This window comes from Astyanax mexicanus, chromosome 5, assembly GCF_023375975.1.
Source record: "Astyanax mexicanus isolate ESR-SI-001 chromosome 5, AstMex3_surface, whole genome shotgun sequence".
In the NCBI taxonomy this organism is placed as follows: Eukaryota; Metazoa; Chordata; class Actinopteri; order Characiformes; family Acestrorhamphidae; genus Astyanax; species Astyanax mexicanus.
Window position 1 is genome coordinate 57,563,532 of NC_064412.1, and position 23,665 is coordinate 57,587,196.

Consider the following 23,665-nt stretch of genomic DNA (forward strand, 5'->3'; position numbering starts at 1 on the left):
GCCCAATTTTAACATAATACACCTAAATTAAATTATTGTTTAGATATAAGCTCCATTATGGAGAACAGCAGTATAAGTGGAACTGTAGAACACTGAGTTCTGTATTATTCTTTAAATACATGGCAATTTTTTTTTAGCAAGATTTTGGTGAAAACCACCAATTGACCAAAGTATTGTAATGTGAATCTTAAAATACGTACTAATTAAGTTGCAAATGTAATACAAATCTTATGCATTTCTTGGTTTAATTGGTTTTGAATAGTTAATAGTAAATAAGAGGCTAGATTTAATTTTTTTGTGGTAAATAAAGAAATTGAATATAAATGTAATTTCCAGCAGAATCCATTACATGAATTATTGTAGGTGACAAGAAAGCAGAACAAGAACAGAACAGGAGAGGAAGCAGATAGACTGGAGTTCTAGTAAAAGTACTTATTCTGAGTCAGTAGAGATCTCTACTGACATTTCCATCTCAGAATTCAGATCAGGGGCACAGCTCTTTCTCAGGAGATTGGATCTGTTTATTTCGATTATGATAAATTTATCTTTCATTAATCCCTCTCTCGAATGTCTCGATGAAGCCGTATTTGTTTTGGAGTTTGGGGAACATTAGGACTGAGAGGGTCAGCACGGTCCACCTTCGGCTGGCACTGGACCCGACTCCCCTGGGTCTCGGAGCCACTTGGCCGGGGAACAAGGCCATGTTTGATAATAAACATCCTGGTTCCTACCCATTGCTGCTGAGGGCTGCTGGAAGCTTTTAGTGCGTCAACGCCAAGATAAATGAAGGTTTAGTTCAGGTTGTCTGAGCAGAGATCATTCACAGTTCGCTTACGACCCTCAAAGACCGAACGGGACTTTTTAGCGCGTAACATCTGCTAATGAACGTGTGCTGGAGCGCTGGGAGGAACCGGTGATCCACGGTGACACTGAATAGTTTTCTGAGGGTAAATGCAAACATTTCTGTGCTTTTTCTGAACTTTTGCACACTAATATAAAATTTTCCCTTGGGAACGATAGTTACAGTTCCACTTCCATATTCCCTGCGATTCACTATGTTAAATTGTTTAGCTTGCTGCTGTTGATGCTCATTGCTATCTTAAACCCCACCAACAGTGTATTTTCACTCTATCTAGCTCCTGCCTTTTACATCAACAATAAACAGAATAGTAAATAAAATAACATTGCTGTTCCCGTAAATGAGCTGCTGGAGCTCCTTCACAGCGTCAACCAGCAGCTCAGTGTCCTCTGCTGAGAAGAGTTTGTTGAACACGTCCAGGTAGCTGCACCGTTAAAATAGCAATCCGCCAAAGACAGAGCTCACCTGATCTACTCTTAAAGAGAATGATGAGCAAGAGACACTCTGATTGCTTCCTTTCATGTTGCGGACAAAATTGACCACACGTTAACCATGATTAATTAAGAGAATTAGTTCATGCCTTTTGCTTTGTGTTTCAAGCCACGCAAGCTGTACTTTTCCCATCGTTATGATAGCAAAGATACACTGACACACCCTCAATCAAGCTGCATGGTGCACAGCTCGCCAATAGGACAATAAAATAGAGCCCTGGTTATCTGGACTCTCCACTGTCTCTTCAATGTCCAAAAGTTCTTTATTTCTCTCTTTTTTTGTCTACAGCTAGAAAACTACATCCAGGTGAACATAAAGTCTGAGATGGTTCATATCCAGGCGAATGCCGTCCACAACCAGACAGCCACCATGCTGGAGATCGGCACCAACCTGCTCACTCAAACTGCAGAGCAAACCAGGAAACTCAACGTCGTCGAGGCCAAGGTAAGCAAGATTAGCATAAACCGCAGAGATTAGCATAAACAGCCAAGATTAGCATAAACAGCATTTCCAAAAGTATTTTATTTTTAATCTGCTTCTAATCTGAATCTATGATCATATTTATAGAGCATTCTAACTCGCATTTACACTAATTTTAAATAAGAGGTTTTATTCCCATAAAACCTGAAATATTTGTTTAGCTCAAAGAAAGTAATTAAAGTATATATTTTTTTCTCTGCTGCATGTTGAAGGTTATAAACCAGACATCCAGACTGCAGATTCAGCTGTTAGAACATTCCTTATCAACCAACAAACTGGAGAAGGAGCTTCTGGTTCAGACCTCAGAGATCTCAAGACTACGAGATAAAAACAGGTACAGTTTAACCAACAACATGCTGTAACTAAGATAACCAACAGTGCACAGTGCATTTTGATTTGGGGAAAAGGAGAATTGCTATTGTAACGGTGCAGCTACCTGGACGTGTTCAACAAACTCTTCTCAGCAGAGGAAACTGAGCTGCTGGTTGACGCTGTGAAGGAGCTCCAGCAGCTCATTTACGGGAACAGCAATGTTATTTTATTTACTATTCTGTTTATTGTTGATGTAAAAGTTGGGTTTGTGCTGCTGTGTGTTCATGTGTGTGTAATAAGTGGGGGTGTACGCTCGGCTCGGCACAGCGCCTGTGTTACCTAGATAGCGATGAACGTCTGACTGTTGGCGTCTGTCTAGGTTGTATTCAGTCAGTGGAGCTCCTGTGTTTTCTGTTACCAAGATAAACAAGATAAAACTCCAGAAATGTACCTGAACACACCTCATTTCCAGAACACCACACCCATCAGTGTAGATATATTCAGAAGATCTGCTGCTGTTTAAACCAGACAGGAGGAAAATAGGAGTGAAAATATACTGTTGGTGGGGTGCAAGATAGCAATGAGCATCAAAATGTGATATAAGAGAGAAAGAAGAAACGTAATGAACATTTGCCCCTTTTTTTGGATCGTACAGTAAAAGAAAACAGTAATTTGTGTGGTTTAGATGTGAGAGTTGAGATGTGAGAGTTTGTGAGAGCGGCAGGACTGAAGGCAATGGGAAATCCTGGTGCAGTTAATTGATTGTTTGTAATGGTGAATAAGTGCAGAGTAAACACAACTCGTGGAAGAGACCCCAGGCTAGTTCCCTCTGCACTCTGAGGGGGTGGCAGGAGGTTTTCCCAGAAACAAGGTTTTTTTATTCGTTTTTCTCCAGATTAAACAGAATTATCTGATGTAATTCATCTTTAAGGAGCAGCTGAACTAAAGTTTTGAGCAGAGCTTTGGTTTGGTAACACTAAAGAACATTTCACTCAAACACTGGAGCTTTAAGAAGCTGAGAGCCAACCCAGCGCTTTCAGAATTACTACAAGAACTGATGTGAAATAATGTGAGCTACACCTATTACAAGAACCTTTAACAAGCTTTATTTCTACATAAACACAATAAACAAAACCCTGTGCTGGTTGCCAAGTATAGACACGACAATATTCTGTGCAATAAATCACATATAAACAGCTTATAAATCATGTTAACTGCTCCGGGTTTGTAATTACTATTAAATGCAGCATTTGTGTTCATAAGCGTAAAGGTTAAGAGGGACTATTAAATGGGGAAAACTAAAGTTTGGAGGGAAAAAAAAGGGTGAGACGTTCTGTTCTTGAATTTGAAAAGTTTAATAATTAGAAGAAGATGATGATTATTAGAAACTGATAAAAATTAATGTGCAAAAAAGGAAATAGAACTAGAGTATCATCTTTGTGTTTCTGTCTTTTCCCATGTCTGTCTATCTTTTCCTAGCCACATGCTTTCTTTCTCCTTGTCTCCCTGTCTTCAGTGCTCCCACCTGTGTTCATTTGTAACCCCTCCCCCTTATTACTTGTCCTCGGGTGTTTCTTGTTTCCTGTTTTCTCTTCTGTATACATATAGCACATTTGTGTCTGTGTTCCCTTGTCGGTTCTTGTTCGTTTTACATTTGTTAGGTTTTCAGTCTGAGGGAATTCTGTCTTTATTCTAGTTTATTGTAGTTGAGTTTATTTTGGTTTATTTCTATTATTAAATTATTTCCATTAGTGTACACCTCTGCATCTCCCATGCTGCACCTGACACAGAGCTTATGTACCTTTAACCAAGGTATAAAATCAAGGTTTATTAAGGTTTTGTTCACAGTAATTGTTAGTTAAAGACAGGCTTTATTAATACTCAGAGTCCTCAAACCTTCTACCAACAATCAGCAGGTGAATCCAGACTAGAAACAGGAGAGATTCTTGAGATATTGGAACTGTTTCAGCTCCAGATTTTTTTTGCCTGATTGGGTGATTTAGGACATTTAAATTTTTTTTTTACCCAATATGACGAGGACAGTAGAGCTGCTCAACACCAGCAGTGTATGTATTTTTCCTTATTTTTACTAATTATTCATCTTATGTTTTCAATCCCTTGTGAAGTGTAAATGCTTGGATGCCTTGTCAACACTGAGGTTACCCTCAATGTATTTCCAAGTGAAAATAAAGTTTAATTGATTAATTTATTGATTGACTATCAAAACTTTCATGATCTGCATGAGAACTTAGTTTACTTATATGTAAAATGTAGCTCTGAGAATATCTCTTCACTGAAAGAATTAAATATTTTGTTTTTGAAGTTTTTGGAGGCTGTGAGAGATCATTGCATTAAATGAATTCAACATAAAAAGAAAACCTCTCTCTCTCTATTTGAGAAGCTCTCCTGAATCTGCAGCTCACAGGTTGAAAATCAGGGCTGTTGGGTGTTTATTTATAAGGTGGGAGGACAGCGGAGAGATGTGGAGAGATGTGGAGAGATGTGGAGAGATGTGGAGGGTTGTGGAGGGAGGTGGAGAGCTGGGATGGAGGGATTGAGGGGGGGTACTATAGTCTAGAAGCCGTGGGGTTCATCTGAAGTAAAAATATAAAGTCCATCGATGTTGTTAAAGGACTGATTCCATCTCACGCTGGGACTCGACAGTGTTGCGCATGTGTTTATAATAATCACGCTGCTGACATCATTATTTTAGAGCCTCTGATGTTTTTGCTGACTCATGGTGAGGCAGCTGGCTCAGAGTGGTCTTTACAACAACGTCAATCTGTTCTGAGGTTCAGATTGTGACAGATTCTATGCAAAGTTCACACTAAACCATTTTAGCCTAGTTTTTCAATCGCAGACATTTTTACGTTGATCGCTGACAAAAACCCTTTTCAGAGGGAAATTGGGGATCTGGCAGATATTTGGCATGCTAGATATCTGACCCAGTCAGCAACTGGGAGTCAGGTGCAGCCCTGATATACTGTAGTGAGTGAATCCCACAACTCTCTGTAGATAAAAGATCTTCTAATTCATGTGCAGGTTTCCCAAAGAACATAATATTTTGGGTAGGATGGTCTTAGGATGGTCTAATGCAAGATATTAGCTGACAGAATTAGCAGTTATTAATAACAGTGAGTGATAAAGGGACATGTTCTAAAACAGAGCATCATGACTCAAACTAAATTATGATCTGAGTATATCATTATGTCCTCATTTATCTGTATGACGACCCACCTGATTCCTACAGGTACTAGTCTAATTAGAACATTAGTTGCACCTGTAAGGGGATGTGGCTTATGAGGTGGGATTTTGTCTCTCTCAGTTGGGCATCTTCTTTCTTTCTTTCTTTCTTTCTTTCTTTCTTTCTTTCTTTCTTCTTGACCTCTCTCTTCTTCTTTCTTTTGCCTACATTAATCATGTTGTGTATAAAATATATATATTTAATTATCAACATTTAATAAATGTATTTGTTTTTCTAAAGTTAATTTAGGCATTAACCTTTTTCTGTTTCTTTACAAATTAATAAATAAATCATATTTTTCTGTATGTTTTGAACAAAAGCAGAATTAGAGAAAAAATATTTTAAGTTTGAAGCTCAGCCAGTTTACTAAAATGGTCACAAATGGTTGGAACCGATCAGCCTGGTAATATTTAGCAAATGTTCCTGTTTTTCAGGCCAAAAGACTCCAGAGCTTTAGAGAGAAAGTAGAGCACTGAGGGGATCAGTACTGCTGCAGATATTTACTACAGATAACTCGCGGTTTTAAGTTTATTGTGTGAGCAGAGCAAGTTTTGCTCATTTTGACCAAAAGATTACACAATATCATATTCTATTAATATAAAAAGTATTATAATGTGGTTAAAATAATCACACACATGTTGAAAATTACATTTCAGCCACATAAATAATAAAATTGAACACAACCACATGCTGACTGGGGGTGTCCAGGAGAAACATGGAACCAAGTTTTGTTTTTCAGATTAAGAACTTTCTAAGAAGTTTCTATTTACTGTGTTTTTACTGTCATTCTAGACTATCACTGCATTCATAACCCTAGAATTTGTTTAATTGATTTATATTTTGTAATAAATGAATTAAAGTAATCTTTTGTTAGAAACTTAAACTCTGGTGTTGTGTGTCTCTTCGTATATTGTGGAGGGGTGTGGATGAGCCCATGCTGTACTAACTGTAATACAGTTTCTGTGTGATTTCTATTTCTGTGTTTATCTATATATAAAAATCTTCTTAATAAGGCTCGTTTTACTCTCTAAGAGGAAATGGGGAACAGGGGACTCCCACTAATAGAGGGCACGGTTCCCATGTGCATATCGGACCGTGGCGCACGGCCAGGTCACCACTGGGAATCTTCTGCACCGTTCATGTTTACAATTCGTCAGTGCGAGGTCATGTGATCAACCTACTGTCTTGGCCTGAGTGCTGGATTCACATTTCTTTAAATACATATGTCCAAAATGTATTCACACAGCTGTTCTACAGAACCTAATGAATTAAGACCAATTTCTACCCAATTCTAATACTGTTCTTATACTGTTTTAATGCTTGCAGGGAAGAGTTGGGGGTCTACTAGGTCTCGCATAATTTGAAAAAAAATTAAAAAATATTTATTTATCCGACAACTTAACATTTTCCTGCAATTATTTTTAATACAAGTGCCATTATTGGTTGATGTGGCGCTGTGGATAACTCCACTACCTGCTAGTGAGCTCCCACCTCATCTGGGAGACTGGAGTTTAATTTCCGGTCTCGGTGACGATATTGTTCTACACTGATAAAAGTCCTTGGGCAAGACTCCTAACCCTACAAAATCCCACCTTATAAGCCACACTTCCCTACAGGTGCACTTAATGTTCAGACTTGTACATGAAGAGGCTCTGTTATATAACTCCCTTTATCACAATTTTAACCTCTTGAGATCCTGCATCATCATATGGTTGCATTAAAGTTCTGCTTCTCTACACCATGACACACGCATTTTTTTAATGACCTCATATGGAGACGCTGCCCGTATCATTTAGTGGTCACGTGACAGCAATAAACTCAATAACATTAAAATTGACTGGGAATCCCAGTCAAAGGTTTCTACAGCCAGTCCAGACAAAAACATGGGCCAGGTAAAAATTCAAATACTTTAATTTTACATTTAAAACTAGTTTATGGATGTACTGTATTAAGTTAAAAATGAGTTTTTGGACTAATTGAGCAGGGATGATTTATAAATATTTACAATGTGTGCCCCTTACACAGGGTGTACAATAGGGCTCTTAATGATTGAATATTGAATAAATTAGATTATCTACAGCCTCTCACTCAGGTGTGTTGATGTTTGTATGTTTGTATTGTAAAAGCTGAACGTTTTTGTAATAAAGCGTTTTTGTTCTGCAGTCGTCTGGAGAGTAAAGTTCTGGTTCTGGAGACGCAGCAGCGCACCGAGCTGGAGGACATGAGGGAGGAGAAGGAGCGTCTGAGGGATCTGGTGGGGAAACAGTCCGCCGCCATCACCGCGCTGGAGAGACAACTACGAGCCGCCAGCAGCAACAACTCAGCCCTGCAGAGACAACAGCAGCAGCTGATGAAGTCTGTTCACACACTCATCAACCTGGTCTCACCTGGAACAGGTACACACCCGTACACACCTTTACACACCTTTACACACACTTTACACACCTTTACACACACTTTACACACCTTTACACACCTTTACACACACTTTACACACCTTTACACACCTTTACACACACTTTACACACCTTTACACACCTTTACACAGCTTTACACACCTTTACACACCTTTACACAGCTTTACACACCTTTACACACCTTTACACACACTTTACACACCTTTACACACACTTTACACACCTTTACACACCTTTACACAGCTTTACACACCTTTACACACCTTTACACAGCTTTACACAGCTTTACACACCTTTACACACCTTTACACACACTTTACACACCTTTACACACACTTTACACACCTTTACACACCTTTACACACCTTTACACACCTTTACACACCGCAGCTTTACACATCTTTACACACCTTTACACACCGCAGCTTTACACACCGCAGCTTTACACACCTTTACACAGCTTTACACACCTTTACACACCTTTACACACCTTTACACACCTTTACACACACTTTACACACCGCAGCTTTACACATCTTTACACACCTTTACACACCGCAGCTTTACACACCTTTACACACCTTTACACACACTTTACACACCTTTACACACACTTTACACACCTTTACACACCTTTACACACCTTTACACACCGCAGCTTTACACATCTTTACACACCTTTACACACCGCAGCTTTACACACCGCAGCTTTACACACCTTTACACAGCTTTACACACCTTTACACACCTTTACACAGCTTTACACACCTTTACACACCTTTACACACCTTTACACACCTTTACACACACTTTACACACCGCAGCTTTACACATCTTTACACACCTTTACACACCGCAGCTTTACACACCGCAGCTTTACACACCTTTACACACCTTTACACACCTTTACACACCTTTACACACACTTTACACACCGCAGCTTTACACATCTTTACACACCTTTACACACCGCAGCTTTACACACCGCAGCTTTACACACCTTTACACAGCTTTACACACCTTTACACACCTTTACACAGCTTTACACACCTTTACACACCTTTACACACCTTTACACATCTTTACACACCTTTACACACCGCAGCTTTACACACCGCAGCTTTACACACCTTTACACACCTTTACACAGCTTTACACACCTTTACACACCTTTACACACCTTTACACACACTTTACACACCTTTACACACCTTTACACACACTTTACACACCTTTACACACCTTTACACACACTTTACACACCTTTACACACCTTTACACACCGCAGCTTTACACACCTTTACACACCTTTACACACCTTTACACACTGCAGCTTTACACACCTTTACACACCTTTACACACCTTTACACACCTTTACACACTGCAGCTTTACACACCTTTACACACCTTTACACACCGCAGCTTTACACACCTTTACACACTGCAGCTTTACACACCTTTACACACCTTTACACACTGCAGCTTTACACACCTTTACACACCTTTACACACTGCAGCTTTACACACCTTTACACACCTTTACACACTGCAGCTTTACACACCTTTACACACCTTTACACACCTTTACACACCTTTATACACTGCAGCTTTACACACCTTTACACACCTTTACACACCTTTACACACCTTTACACACCTTTACACACCTTTAAGAAAGTAAAATTGATATTTTTATTGCCATGTGGAAACTACAATCACTGTATTACAATTTTTGAAAGTGCATATGGAAACTGTAACTAAGTAAAGAAAGGTTTTGGCTTTGTGTTTTTACATCCTTAATACATTAAATATATCAAACTTCACAACCACACACACACACACACACACACACACACACACACACTGTACTGATAAGCTCAGCTAATTTAAACCACACACAGTGCTCATGTTCGGAGCACAGATCAGTTTACACATTCCTCTCCGCAGTTTCAGCACTTAATCCAGTTTCTTCTGATTTCCAGTGTGAAAAATAATCTCTTTAAAACTCCAACAACACAGAACCATCATACAGCTTAACCCGAGCCTGAGCAGAGACAGACACCAAATAAATTCAGATTAGTCTGCAGTTTCTAACAATGTATTCACATTACAGTAATCACAGCAATAACAGCATTAGAATATATGCAGTACCAATCAAAAGGGTTTTTCCCATTGTTTTAAAATGTTCTGCACATCTCTAGCTTAGCATTTTCTTAGTCAACTTTATGAGGTAGAGTCACCTGAAATTTAGGCTTTCAGTTAACAGCTGTGCTGAACTCATCAAGAGTTAATTACTTTAGTTTCTTGTCTCTTAATAAAGTGTTTGAGAGCATAAGTGGTTTCTGATGCCTGATGAGAGCCAGTTTCATCATTATCATAATGTTTTACATAGTCTTTCTAGTGATTGTGCTTTAGGCTACTTTGAAAGTTCTTCAAATTCTTCTTTTTTGCACAGCACAGCTGTTAACTGAAAGCCTGAATTCCAGGTGAAATTGGTAGACAGTGAAAAGCCCTATTTTATGAGAAGCAAGAACTACCCAACTAAGCAAATCCTCATATATTAGTATGTATTTGCCTTTGTCAGAGGTATATTTATTTGGTGCTAAAACCAAAAATTTCTTTATTTACAGTGTCTGACTCCATGCCGGGCGAGAGGAGGTTTCGAGACTGTGCTGAAATCTACAAGTCTGCTCACAATAACAGTGGAGTTTATGACATTTACATCGGAGAGGCGACCGAACCAACAAAGGTACGAATACAAACACATTAAGAGACAAGAAATTCGAGTAATTAACTCTTGATGAGTTCAGCACAGCTGTTAACTGAAAGCCTGAATTCCAGGAGACTCTACCTCATAAAACTGACTGAGAAAATGTAAGCAGCTGGTGTAGTTCAGCCTGAAACTGCAGATTATGCTCAAGGTCAATCTAGGAAAATACATTAACAGATTATTTACATGTTCCCCCCATTCCAAGGGACTACAAGTCATTGAAAGTTGGCTGCTGAGATGTTTCTTGGCCAGTGGTGTGTTTTTGAACCATTAGCTCACACACAGGAGAGCTGACAATAGTCCTGGAGTTGATTGTAATTTGCCTCTCAAATCAGTTGCTGGTGTTTCTTCAGGACCAAAGCAGAGTTAATGCCTGTATTCGGCCATTGTGAAAGTAAAAAAAATCAGAATACGTCAATCATAGAGAGCCAGAACATTAAACCACTCGTCCTACCAGTAAAGATCATTCTAGCCTTAAGATAGTTCTGGAAAAATAGATGTAGAACAGCATTGGAGAGCAGCACTCAAAATGCCCTATTTTAGCAATCTACAGGTAATTTAGGATGTTTCGGTGTGTCTTTGCTGTCATAACAATGGGAAAAGTACACCTTGCACGTCTCAAAATGCACAAAAGGAATGTTCTAATTCTCGTTATTAATCATGGGTGTGGTTAATTTTGGGCGTAATGTGAAATAATAAACCAATCAGCTTGTCACTTTAAGAACCAGGTGAGCTCTGACTTTGGTGGATTGCTATTGTAACGGTGCAGCTACCTGGACGTGTTCAACAAACTCTTCTCAGCAGAGGAAACTGAGCTGCTGGTTGACGCTGTGAAGGAGCTCCAGCAGCTCATTTACGGGAACAGCAATGTTATTTTATTTACTATTCTGTTTATTGTTGATGTAAAAGTTGGGTTTGTGCTGCTGTGTGTTCATGTGTGTGTAATAAGTGGGGGTGTACGCTCGGCTCGGCACGGCGCCTGTGTTACCGAGATAGCGATGAACGTCTGACTGTTGGCGTCTGTCTAGGTTGTATTCAGTCAGTGGAGCTCCTGTGTTTTCTGTTACCAAGATAAACAAGATAAAACTCCAGAAATGTACCTGATCACACCTCATTACATCACATACGTTGTTTTATGTATAAGCATCTAATTTATGTCGCTTTAACATAAAGTATTTAATATATAAAAGGCCTCAAAATATAATTTTCCCTCAAAAGAGCTTCGGTTCTTACTGGAATGCTGTAGAACGTCTCTGAGCTCTGAGTGTAGAGCGATATCAGACCATTCATCATAAAGTGAAGTGTGTTAGTTATGTTAGGGATGGATGGACCCTGCACTCGCTGTACCTCACATCAGCAGTGTGTGTGGGATCATTATCACCTCAGAATACAGAACCTGGTTCTGGAAATCAGCCTAAAATTCCTTGGCCATCATAAGCCATTACATGCTGAGCAATCAACAGCCCTAAAGACTCCCCTGAGGTTCTGTTTATGCTGGGAATGTGATTTCTGACTAATTCCGACAGGCCAGTACACATAAAACTGCAGCATACTTAAAATTCCACTCCAGTTTATTTGTGTCGAGCTTTATTCAACCTGACTGTGTTTATAAAAATCCAGAAATAAGACAAAGAAGAGGAACAAAAGAAGCATAAACATTATAATCCCAATTCAGCGAACCAAAAACAGGAATCCATCCTTCTCTAATCAAAATAACCTTTTTATTATCCATATATGGTGTTGAAGTCATCTAAGCACCACATACAGATGATCCAAGTCTTCCGGAAGTTGCGGGAGTCTTCCACAGATCAATAACAACTCCCTGATTCAGGCAAGTCTGATTGGCCTGTTCTCTGCAAAGAGTCTGTGATTCAGCCAATCAGTTTTATGTGTAGACGGGCAGTTTTTTTTCCTCCTGGATGGGATGCATTCAGGAGCATCATGGCTCCCATCAAAACTAACTCATTTCACATCAGACTACTATAGAGCATATAGTAAATAATAAAAAAAAAAAAAACAATGAAGGTCTTGTCCGCTGTACAGTTTGTAATATTGATTTTAGCTTAAAAGTTTTTAGATTAAAAAGTCATGTTAAGGTGAGATATTGTGACAAGAAATTAATTTTTGCAACATGAGATGTCTATTAATGTCCTTGACTGATACTATTGACCAATATTTCTGGACGTTTAAAGTTATAAATTTACAGCACTGAGTGCTAGATAAAATTAACCCCCCCCCCCCCCAAATTTAACTATCCCCGCGGCAGCATGGATATCCCCCGTGGCCTCGATGGCACTTTTCCCTATAGTATTTCAAAAAGAACAAGAAAAAGTGGATTTTAGTGGAATGAGATCTTTAATAAATAAAATAATCATCGTTTTAAAACTATAATATAAAAGATTTTTATATTTACTCAAGTTATATTTATCTAATATTAAGGTTTGTTTGGTAATCTGATATAAATGTAAGTATAATAGTAAAATATATATGATCTAATCTCCTTTACTCCTGATTTTACACTCTTTTTTCTCAGGTGTTTTGTGATATGGAGACCAGTGGAGGAGGCTGGACTGTGTTTCAGCGCAGAATCAACGGCAGCGTCGACTTTCAGAGAGGCTGGAAAGAGTACAAAATGGTGAGTATACTAATATACACACTCTACACACACACACACACACACACATTTTGAGATGTTACCCAGGCAACCCTGGATCTGGCTCAGGACCCGCTGATCCGCGGCCGGTGTCGGGGTGGCGAGGACGCGCTGTCCTTGCTGTTCGCTGCTTCATTGCTGGATAATATTTATACAGAACGAGAACATTTACCAAATGTTTTCTTACGTATTCAGTGGAAGACTTGATGAAGAGCTTGGCCTCGTTCTGATGACATAAGCTAACAAATCACCCACCGAATGAAACATGGGGAATAAAACAGCATCTGACAGCCTGGCGTCACTGCCAGCGTTCAGCATGTTTACAGAAAGACTGGTGCTTTCGATTTGTGATCCTCCCAAAATAGACGTGCAGTAAAACATCAGCTGGAGAGAATCGTGAAGTCATAATGTACGTTTTCACTTTCTCAAATGTGGTTCAGATTGACTGTGTTTATTTTTCATATCTTACACTGTAAAATAAGATGTACAAGACACCTGCTCCTTTTTCTAGACCCGTTGCAACAGGGCAAGCAAACCAATCTAGTGCAGATAACGACTGGTTATGAATTGAAGGCATTGAATGCATCGATAAACTGTGTGATGGCCCCTTTAAAATCTGTGATGTAAGCTCAAGAAAATACAATCACACTTTTATCAGAATCCCCCTCAAGAAAGCTCCTCCCACTAGTTGCTCACAATAGCCAGAAAACCAGGTTCGTCATTCCTGCAGCCGGCAAAATATGCATTTTGCTTGGGTTCCCCAAATACCTTGAAATGGTCTTGCTTTCTAATCTTCTGGAAAAGTTTAACATAAATCACGTCTGTAAGCATTTGATTTGCATTCAGTTTCACAATCAGTGATTCAGGTAGAAATGTTAGTTCTAATCTATACTTTACTGGAGTGATAAAATATATTAATTCCATGTTTTTTTATTTCTCAGGGCTTTGGTGATCCTGGTGGAGAGCACTGGCTGGGGAACGAGGCTGTGCACCTGATCACCAGCCGCTCCCAGTACTCCCTGAGGGTGGAGCTAAGGGACTGGGAGGGAAATGCGCCGTATTCACTCTATGAAAAATTCCAGCTTGCCGGCGAAAAACAACAATATAGGTATGTTTATATTTTTATACAATAAACTAAAACAGTCCCTTTAAAAGTCAGGTGAGCTCTGACTTTGGTGGATTGCTATTTTAACGGTGCAGCTACCTGGACGTGTCCAACAAACGCTTCTCAGCAGAGGAAACATCATGCTCAGGGTGTTAAAAATGTTCCACAGTGTGCAAGAATGCTTAATAGCACCCCCTTGTGGATCATCTTGCTAAATCCTGCTTTCTTGCTAAATCTAAATCCTGCATCTGCTGTCATCTCACTGTTGGTGTTTCTGTGTTCAGGCTTTTGCTGAGGGGCTACAGTGGCACAGCCGGGCAGCACAGCAGCCTGGCATCACATGGCACCAGCTTCAGCACCCGAGACTCTGACAACGACAACTGCCTCTGCAAGTGTGCGCTAATGCTAACCGGAGGTGAGTTTCTGATAAAAAAACAAATGTCTGTGTGTAAATTGCATTAGAAAATTAATTATTTGAAATTGAAATGCACCACAACAAGAGTACCAACCAACCAGAGTCAGTTTTAAAGACATTTTTCCGAAATCCAGGCTTTTACACCCTAAAACAGCATATCTCCCTCTGTTGAAACAGCTTATTCAATCCCACCATTCAGTTCAGCCTCTAAAGATCTCCAAGATAAACCCTCTATTAATGGCTAATTGCATTAAATCCAGTCTGAGACTCAGAATGGTCCTGTGTGTGTTTGCTCAGTCTAATCTAAACACACGATGAGCAGAGAGATATTAACTCAATCACACCTAGATCTGCGGGAGTTCTCTCTGAGGAAACACTGAGCTGCTTCTTTAAGAAGAATCACAGTTTGCTTTAAAATGTTAGAAGATACTTTGAGCTCAGCAGGGATTCAGATTGTTTAAAGCAGAACGAGTGCAGAAACGGAGAGAAGAGAAACAGAGGTGGACTGTGGGACTAGATTATTCATGAACGATATATGCTATTTTAAGGTGCGTATTATAAGCACAACTTAGAAGGCATAATGCATCATAAACATGGCTATAATGAGTTATGCAGTTTTATGCAAAAAATTTATCGCCATGTTTATAGTGCCTTATGAATGCATTATAATGTTATGTGTGTGTTTATAGAATATATAGTTTATAGAGTTTATAGAGTTGAGAAAACTCAACATTTCTAGGCAAATTACTGCACTAATTTTTTTATTATTAATTATTATTAAGACTCACCAACTTAAAAATTCACTTGTGTGTTGTTGTTTGTTGGCCTCATTTACGTTCTATAAATTGTAGCATATAGTCTATATACACTCATCAACACTAAACACAGTAACTTGCTCTTATAACCTACAACACTGAGACCAGACTATAGTTAGTAATTATTATATAACACAAACAGAACATAAACCGCAAGAGAAGCAGCAGCAGCAAACTGTGGGGAATAATTACACACTGATGGTGAGAGAGAGGTAGGTAGGAGGACACGCCCAATATGCAAATAGCTTAAACAGCATCAGGTGAAAACAGAATTGCCGAATTGCTCAGTAGACCCTGTTTAACTAAAGAGTTAAACTGAGCATGTGCAGTAGTGCAGCAGTGCAGAGTAGTTTGGCAGTACAGATTATTACCTCAGCAACTTTTACCAAGAAACTTAATAATGTTAGATGAGGTAATTAGTTTGCTGTAGTTTATTGTGCAATTCAATATTTCTTGTTCAGCTGCTTTAAAAATCATATTAAGGAGGAGAATTTTAAGTTTAGTTTTTTACAGTGTAAAAACAGATTGATCTGGTAGGTTTGCTGGATGTAATAGTTCTTTGCTTCTTCTTTAAAAAATGTTCTCGTTTTCTCTCTGTGCTTCATTCAGGTTGGTGGTTTGATGCGTGCGGACTCTCTAATCTGAATGGGATGTACTACACTCTGGGTCAGAACATCAGGAAGCTCAACGGCATCAAGTGGCACCACTTCCGAGGCCCGAGCTACTCCCTTAAATCCACAGCCATGATGATCCGGCCCGCAGATTTCTGATCTGGAGAAAAGTTGGACCTGCGGTTGAGGAACTTTATTTCAGTGTTTGGAAAGTGAGGAGTTAGAGAAGAAACGGGGACCTGCTGTCGGAACGATTGATCTTCTTCAAAGCTGAAAGTGCTAAAAAAGCGTAATTTGGAGATTGACATTAAAAACATTACACTCTCTCTCTTTCTTTCTCTCTCGTTCTCTTGTTCTGTCTTTCATGGATGGTGATCTCACACAAAGGAGAACTGAACTGCGATGGACTGATTGCTTTGGCGGATTTCCACTGCAGTCGTTTGGTATCTGTGAGGTCAGGACGTTTCTTTGTTTTGACAACGTCAGATACAATAAAAACTCCACGGATGAAGCCTGAACTCTTCAGGCTCTGCAGAAGATGCTGGTGATTCCACGTGTTCATACCTAAAGACTGTGATGATGAACAGAATATACTGAACTCATCTTCCTTACAGACAATCTACAGACAATCTACTTTATATAAGAACTGTTTTATTGCTCAGATCTCAGATCTGAGGTCAGATAATGGGACAGACGTTCAGATGATGGACAGATGGATCTCTTTAAATATTATATTTTTTGACAGTTTATGACAGTTTACTGAATGTGCAGTTGATGAATGATGCTAATGATGTTTGTATGTGTTGATATAAACTGGATGGGTCTATCTGTCTCTATCTGTTATGCTCTATCTGCTCAAACATTCATCAGACGTGAGAAGACGTGTGGAGTAGCCTGAATCTGTACTTAATGAAAGATGTTTTTATTATACTGTCAAATAAATAATGACAGTAAAAGTAAAGGTAATTTTCTATTAAAAACAAAGTGAAAGAACAAAAGTAGCAGCTCAAAATGTATTTAAGTGTTGAGTAACTTTAAAAAATGCCTGGTTTTCATGTACAGTATCTGGTGGATGCTTTTTGTCTTCATTTCCAGTCACATTTAAAACATTTTACTTCATTCCAGCAGGTGGGCACTAACACTCCTCAAAGTTTAATGTGAAATTCAATAAAGACCAGCATAACGGCCAAAATAAACCTAAATACAGTGTGAAGCTAAAGCTTGCATTCACATATGAGTACATAGAGTGGACACGCCTTCTAATTCAGTGTTTTTATTTATTTATTTTATTTATTTATTAAGAGACACGTATAGAATTATGTAGTAAACAGTTAAAAAGTGTTATTCCTCCACATTAATCTCCTGATCTAAACCTGATGAGCTGAGATGGTGATTTGAGGTGATTTAATTGGGATGAGCTGGAGCTTCACAGCGTGAAGGAAAAGCAGCAGCTATTGTTCAGCACCTCCAGGAACTCCTTCTTTCTTCAAGACGCTGAGAAAACTATTCCAGGCGACTCTCCCTCATGAAGACACTGAGATTAAAATCTCACCAAGAGTCTGCAGATCTGAACTCAAACACACATCTGATACTTATTTAGAAGAATCTAAAGTATAAAACAGATGTAAATGTAATATAGTCTTTAATATTAAATTTAAAATGTAAAGAATTCATAAAAAGAAAGAAAACCCTCAATGAGAAGAACAGGTGTGTCTAAAACCTTTGACTTTTACTGTATACAGAATGTCTTCCATTGGTTGTTTTTACATCACTAATCAGGCAGTAATGTACAACGTTTTCCTCTAAAAGTCAGAACGTTGTGTCACAGTGTTTTAATGAAAAAGAAAACCCAGTTGTTAATCGCCATCAATCATGCGCGAGTGCGAGTTAGCAGCGTCAGCATTTCTGAAGAAACACTGCAAACAAAAGCTCTGGAGAGCACTTCCAAAAATCTCTGTTTCCAGTCAACTCAAACACAGTGCTGATGTAAATCTGAGGCCAAAATACAGAAATGTTGTATGCAGGTTTATGGTTACAACAGTTATCTGATGCTCGAATCCAGAGCTCTTACAAGTGACTGATGTTATACAGGTCAGAGAACGAATTATATATATATATATATATATATAAATGCACCCAAACCTCAAAAAAACAAAAGTATAACCTCGTAAAACACTGCATCCTCATATGGGAACTTTAGATTTATGCTTCTCTGCACAAAAATACTAATTATTACGTTTATGACCCTTTGGCCTCTAAAAAGAGACATATTTGAGACACTATAGACTCAGTTGACTGAAAACAGGTTGGTGGGAATCCCAGTCAAACTTTTCTACAGCCAGTTCAGCCAGTAACATGGGCCAGGTAAAAGTTCTCATCCACTTTTATGTTTAAAACTAGTTTATTTAATTACTGTAAAAAGCTAAAATCTATTTTTTGACTTATTGTGTTCTACTAATACCAAATGGCAAGTATAAATTATAAACATTAAAATAAACTACTGTCCCTATTTGAGAATCACTGTTTTTATCAAAAGTGACTTCTTGAATTTAGTTTATTCTATTTTATACTTGGTTTTAGGTTCTACTAATCCCAAGCAGCTAGAATCTATCTATCTATCTATCTATCTATCTATCTATCTATCTATCTATCTATCTATCTATCTATCTATCTATCTATCTATCTATCTATCTATCTATCTATCTATCTATCTATCTATCTATCTATCTTGAGGAACATCTAGAGGTACTTCTGTTACAGTTTTTCTCAATTGGTTTGGCTCATTTCTTGAAACTGAGATGACATTCCTATAACTAAAAGGTAAATTGGCCAAACAGACTTACAGTTCTTCACAACACTTCAGATAACCAGCAAAATGTCATATGTCTCCCAAAACGTTCATTCTTGCTTCAAAATGAAGTCTTTCTCCCATATAAATAGTCAGTACCATAAAAATGGCATAGATCCTTCTCAATTGCTTCGGCACATTTTCATTAATTTCGTCCTCCTGTCAAAATAAACTGGACGGTGCAGCAAAACTACATGGATCCTCATCACTGCTCATATCGCTCCAAAAACAGTTTACCCACGTGTCAAAACTGATTTCCTTTCTCACACAAATCATCAGTGCCCCCAAAATGCAGTGTCCCTTTGGCATTGTGTAAGAACTGCAAGTCAAAATGCTTAGATGTTTTGTCTTTATGGCAGAGGTCTAGCTAAAGGAATACAATGTTCACACCACACACACTGCACTCATTCAAGTACATTTTTACACATTACTGTAGGTAGAAAGAAAAGAAAATACTAAGGAAAATGTATCAAATATACTATGTATACAAATTACAAAAACCTGCAAAAACAAAACAAAATACATTACAGTAGGTAAAAAAATAGTCAAGCATCACAAATGCAATACAGTAACATTCTGACTACTCTGTGTCACTCCCCTCTCTCCATCACCTTCCTGGCCATCCATCCGCTGCAGTCTGTTTGGCCATAAATTCTCATCAACATTGCATCTGATATGTTCTTTAGCAATGCACTGTGGGAAGAATGCCTGAGCCATCCTCTACACTGATCGCCACAGGACTATATAATCATTATATCATCACAGGACTATATCATCGTTATATAATCACAGGACTAGCATCAAAGAACTAGCACCAGGCCAAGATGTATACAGTGGATAGAAAAAGTCTACACACCCCTGTTCAAATGGTAGGTTTTTGTGATGTAAAAAAAATTACAATAAGACAAATCATTTCTACCTATAATGTGACCTATAACCTGTACAATGCAATTGAAAAACAAACAGAAATCTTTCAGGGAGGTGAAGTAAAAATAAACAACTGAGATATTGAGGTTGCATAAGTGTGCACACCCTTTTATAACTAGGGGTGTTGCTGTGTTCAAATTTAACCAATAACCTTCAAACTCACTTTAAATTGGAGTCAGCACACACCTGTCAACAATTAAAGTGCCTCTGATCAACTCCAAATAAAGTTTAACTGTTCTAGTAGGCTTGTCCTGATATTTTTGTAGCCACATCTTTCAGCACAAGCCATGGTCCACAAAGAGATGCCAGAGCATCAGAGGTATCTCATTATTCATAGATATCAGTCAAGTGAAGGCTACAAAAGTCATTAAATATACCATGGAACACTTTGAAGACTGTCATCATCAAGTGGAGAAAACATGGCACAACAAGACATTACCAAGAACAAGACATTTGACAAAAATTGATGATAAGACAAGAGGAAAATTGGTCAAGGAGGCTGCCAAGAGGCCGACAGCAGCACTGAAGGAGCTGCAAGAATTTCTGGCAAGTACTGGCTGTGTAGTACATGTGACAACAATCTGCCGACTTCTTCATATGTCTGTGCAAAACAAACATCCAGAAAACATCTAAGCTCTACTTAATTTTCCAAAAATTCATCTGATATCTACCAAACGCATGTGGGAGAATGTGTTATGGTTTAATGAAACCAAGGTTAAACGTTTTGGACATAATTCCAAAAGGTCTATTAGGCGCAAAAGCAACACTGCTCGTCACCAAAAGAACAGCATACCTACAGTGAAGCATGGTGGTGGCAGCATCATACTTTGGGGCTGTTTTTCTTCAGCTGGAACTGGGGCTTTATTCAGGGTGGACGGAATTTTGAACAGTTCCAAATACCAGTCAGTATTGGCAAAAACCTTCGGCCTCTGGTAGAAAACTGAAGATGAAAAGGAACTTCATCTTTCAGCACAACAATGACACAAAGGACACATCTAAATCAACAAAAGAATGGCTTCAGCGGTATAAGATTAAGGCCATTGAACATCTGTGGGGTAATCTGAAGAGGGCTGGGCACAGGAGATGCCCTCACATTTTGTCAGATTTTGAGCAGTTATGCAAAGAAGAGTGGGCAAATTTTGCCACATCAAGATGTGTCACGCTGATAGGTTCCTACCCAAAAAGACTGAGTGCTGTAATAGATGCAAAAGATGTTGCAACAAAGTATTAGTTATATGTATTTAACCAGGTGATTTTAAGTTTTTTGCTTTATATTTTTTCGCTGTAAAGATTTATGTTTGTTTTTCAATTGCATTGTACAGGTTATAGGTCACATTAAATGTGAAAAAAGTTATGAAATTATTTGTCTTGCTTTAATTCTTTTACAACACAAAAACCTGGCATTTGAACAGGGGTGTGTAGACTTTTTATATCCACTGTATATAGAGCAATGCCAGCATTCAAAATAATAGACAACAAACTGATGGATTGGTCACCAGTAATGTGGGACACTCATTTTCTTCAAAACCTGCTTTCACCTGTTACCTACTCACCTGATTGTAATGAATTTATGAAATGTTCAAAAATATGTGTTCTGCATTGTATTACAATTTCTTAATTCATTTTGAGAATTGAGCAGACTATTCTGCAGATGATGACTTATACGATGAAATTGTGCTGACATGTTTTGGAGAGAACAACCATTACACTGAGAATCAACCAATTAAGATAGATCAACAAGATGCATTCTTTTGGAAAATGTACTAAATGTAGGATGATTGTGTTAAGTGTAGGCTACTTGTACAAAACCATTTGCAAAGATGTACTAAGTGCTTGAGACATGTACAAAGCATTTGAAATGTGATGAAAGCAATGAGAAATGCCATTCTGTTATGAGAAACTGCAAGTTAGTTTGGGGATTTGTCCATGTTATTTTGAGAATGTCATCTCAGTTTCAAGAAATGAGCCAAACCAATTGAGAAAAACTGTAAGAGTGAAATTTATATTGTTTTGTTCATATTTGTGCAGAATCATTCCTAATTTTGAGTCTTGCTTTCTGAAATCTCCTGGTTTGAAGGTTTAAAGACATGAAAGTCTTTCACATCTCAGCTCTCAGAGCTCCAGCCTCCCTCATACAGCAGTAAATCCTTCTGAACGAGCCAAGAAAAGCAGAACACCCTCTCTCCTCAACTCTCCATAAAAAAGACCATTAATCACGTAAAATATTGATTTTGTTTTGTTTCTAAATGGCTGGTTTTTGCACATGGCTCTAGGGAAAGATGAATATGAGTATATATTACAGTAAAATACTTTTTTTCTACCTTTTTTTTGGTACAACACACAAAAAATGGTAAAACATTGTTAACACTTTCTATAAATGTCATGTCTATTAGACTCTATGGACGTCTCGCTATACTTATACAGCATTATAAACATGCCTACAGCTTTATAAAAACAGCTATGGAAAATTTAAGAGATGTTCTCCTCCACCAGTCTTACACACTGCTTTTGGATAACTTTATGCTGCTTTACTCCTGGTGTAAAAATTCAAGCAGTTCAGTTTGGTGGTTTGATGGTTTGTGATCATCAATCTTCCTCTTGATTATATTCCAGAGGTTTTCAATTTGGTAAAATCAAAGAAACTCATCATTTTTAAATGGTCTCATTTTTTTTCCTGAGCTCAAGAGTCATTGTGGGGCGGATCCAGAACCATCAGATCATGCTGACGACAGGCTGCAGCTGAATCCACAGCCACACAATGCATGCAACTGCTTTAAATCAGTGTATCAGTGTTTTAAATCCAGTCAGTGTGTATAAAGCTGTCCGAGTGCCAGACCGGTGTTTAATAATACGAGCTGTGTGATTGTGACGTCAATGCTAATGCTAATGCTAATGCTACTGCTCTTAAAAATTAGGTTTTCTTTGTCAATGCACTTCTGTTATACTATCTAAGATGTGGTACAAAATAAAAGCCCTAAAATCAGCCTGGACTGTTTCTGACTGAGGCTGAAGGCAGATGCAATCTCTGGATCAGAAGTGCTTCCATATGAGGGTCGTCTCAGTAATCAGCACACGCGCTGGAACACATCACGCCGTACGTGTCTCTGGTAGCGTCCGCGTGATGCAATATCCGCACGGATCTGTGAGATCTGAACATAATCCTGTGATTTACTGCAGTTTCCTCAGTAATAACAAAGATTTAAGATTAGATCAGGAGGGCAGTTAGTCAGAAGTGGCAATAGAGCTTAAACGTGTGATTCTGATGAGCCTTTAACAGCCTGCGTTTCTCATTTAGATCTAAAACAGACACTGAATTAAGTGGAATTAAATGTTTTGGAAACACTTTTTTACAAATGGTGTGTCTAGTGGAGTATAAAGATACTCATAACAGGGTAAAATGCATCAATAAGAGATTAAATACAGGGTTATACATGTGTATTGTATATCATATTTATAACAATGAATATGTCCATTATACATTATGAATGAATTATAATTATAATGCATCATAAGTCCATATTAAAATATCATATCATATCTGTCATGTTGGTTAATGTACTGTATAGTACGTTGTGTCATGATGCTCATTGCCATCTTACACCCCACCAACAGTCTATTTTCACTATTTCCTCCTGTTCTGGAAAAGAGTTTTGCTTGTTCATCTTGGTAACAAAAAACATCAGGAGCTCCACTGATTGATTATAACCCTGACAACA

General features: G+C 38.3%; 1 protein-coding gene across 1 annotated transcript in view; it reads left to right on the forward strand.

Moving 5' to 3' along the window:
- angpt4 (angiopoietin 4) overlaps positions 1-17,172 on the forward strand; it is a 41,287-nt gene extending 24,115 nt beyond the window's left edge. The window contains exons 2-9 of the mRNA XM_049479926.1: positions 1,640-1,795; positions 2,044-2,165; positions 7,551-7,783; positions 10,436-10,554; positions 13,109-13,210; positions 14,170-14,336; positions 14,618-14,748; positions 16,173-17,172. Of these exons, the coding sequence (XP_049335883.1) occupies positions 1,640-1,795; positions 2,044-2,165; positions 7,551-7,783; positions 10,436-10,554; positions 13,109-13,210; positions 14,170-14,336; positions 14,618-14,748; positions 16,173-16,333 (1,191 nt within the window). The 3' untranslated portion in view covers positions 16,334-17,172. The remainder of the gene's footprint in view (positions 1-1,639; positions 1,796-2,043; positions 2,166-7,550; positions 7,784-10,435; positions 10,555-13,108; positions 13,211-14,169; positions 14,337-14,617; positions 14,749-16,172) is intronic.
- Positions 17,173-23,665: the final 6,493 nt, after the last annotated feature.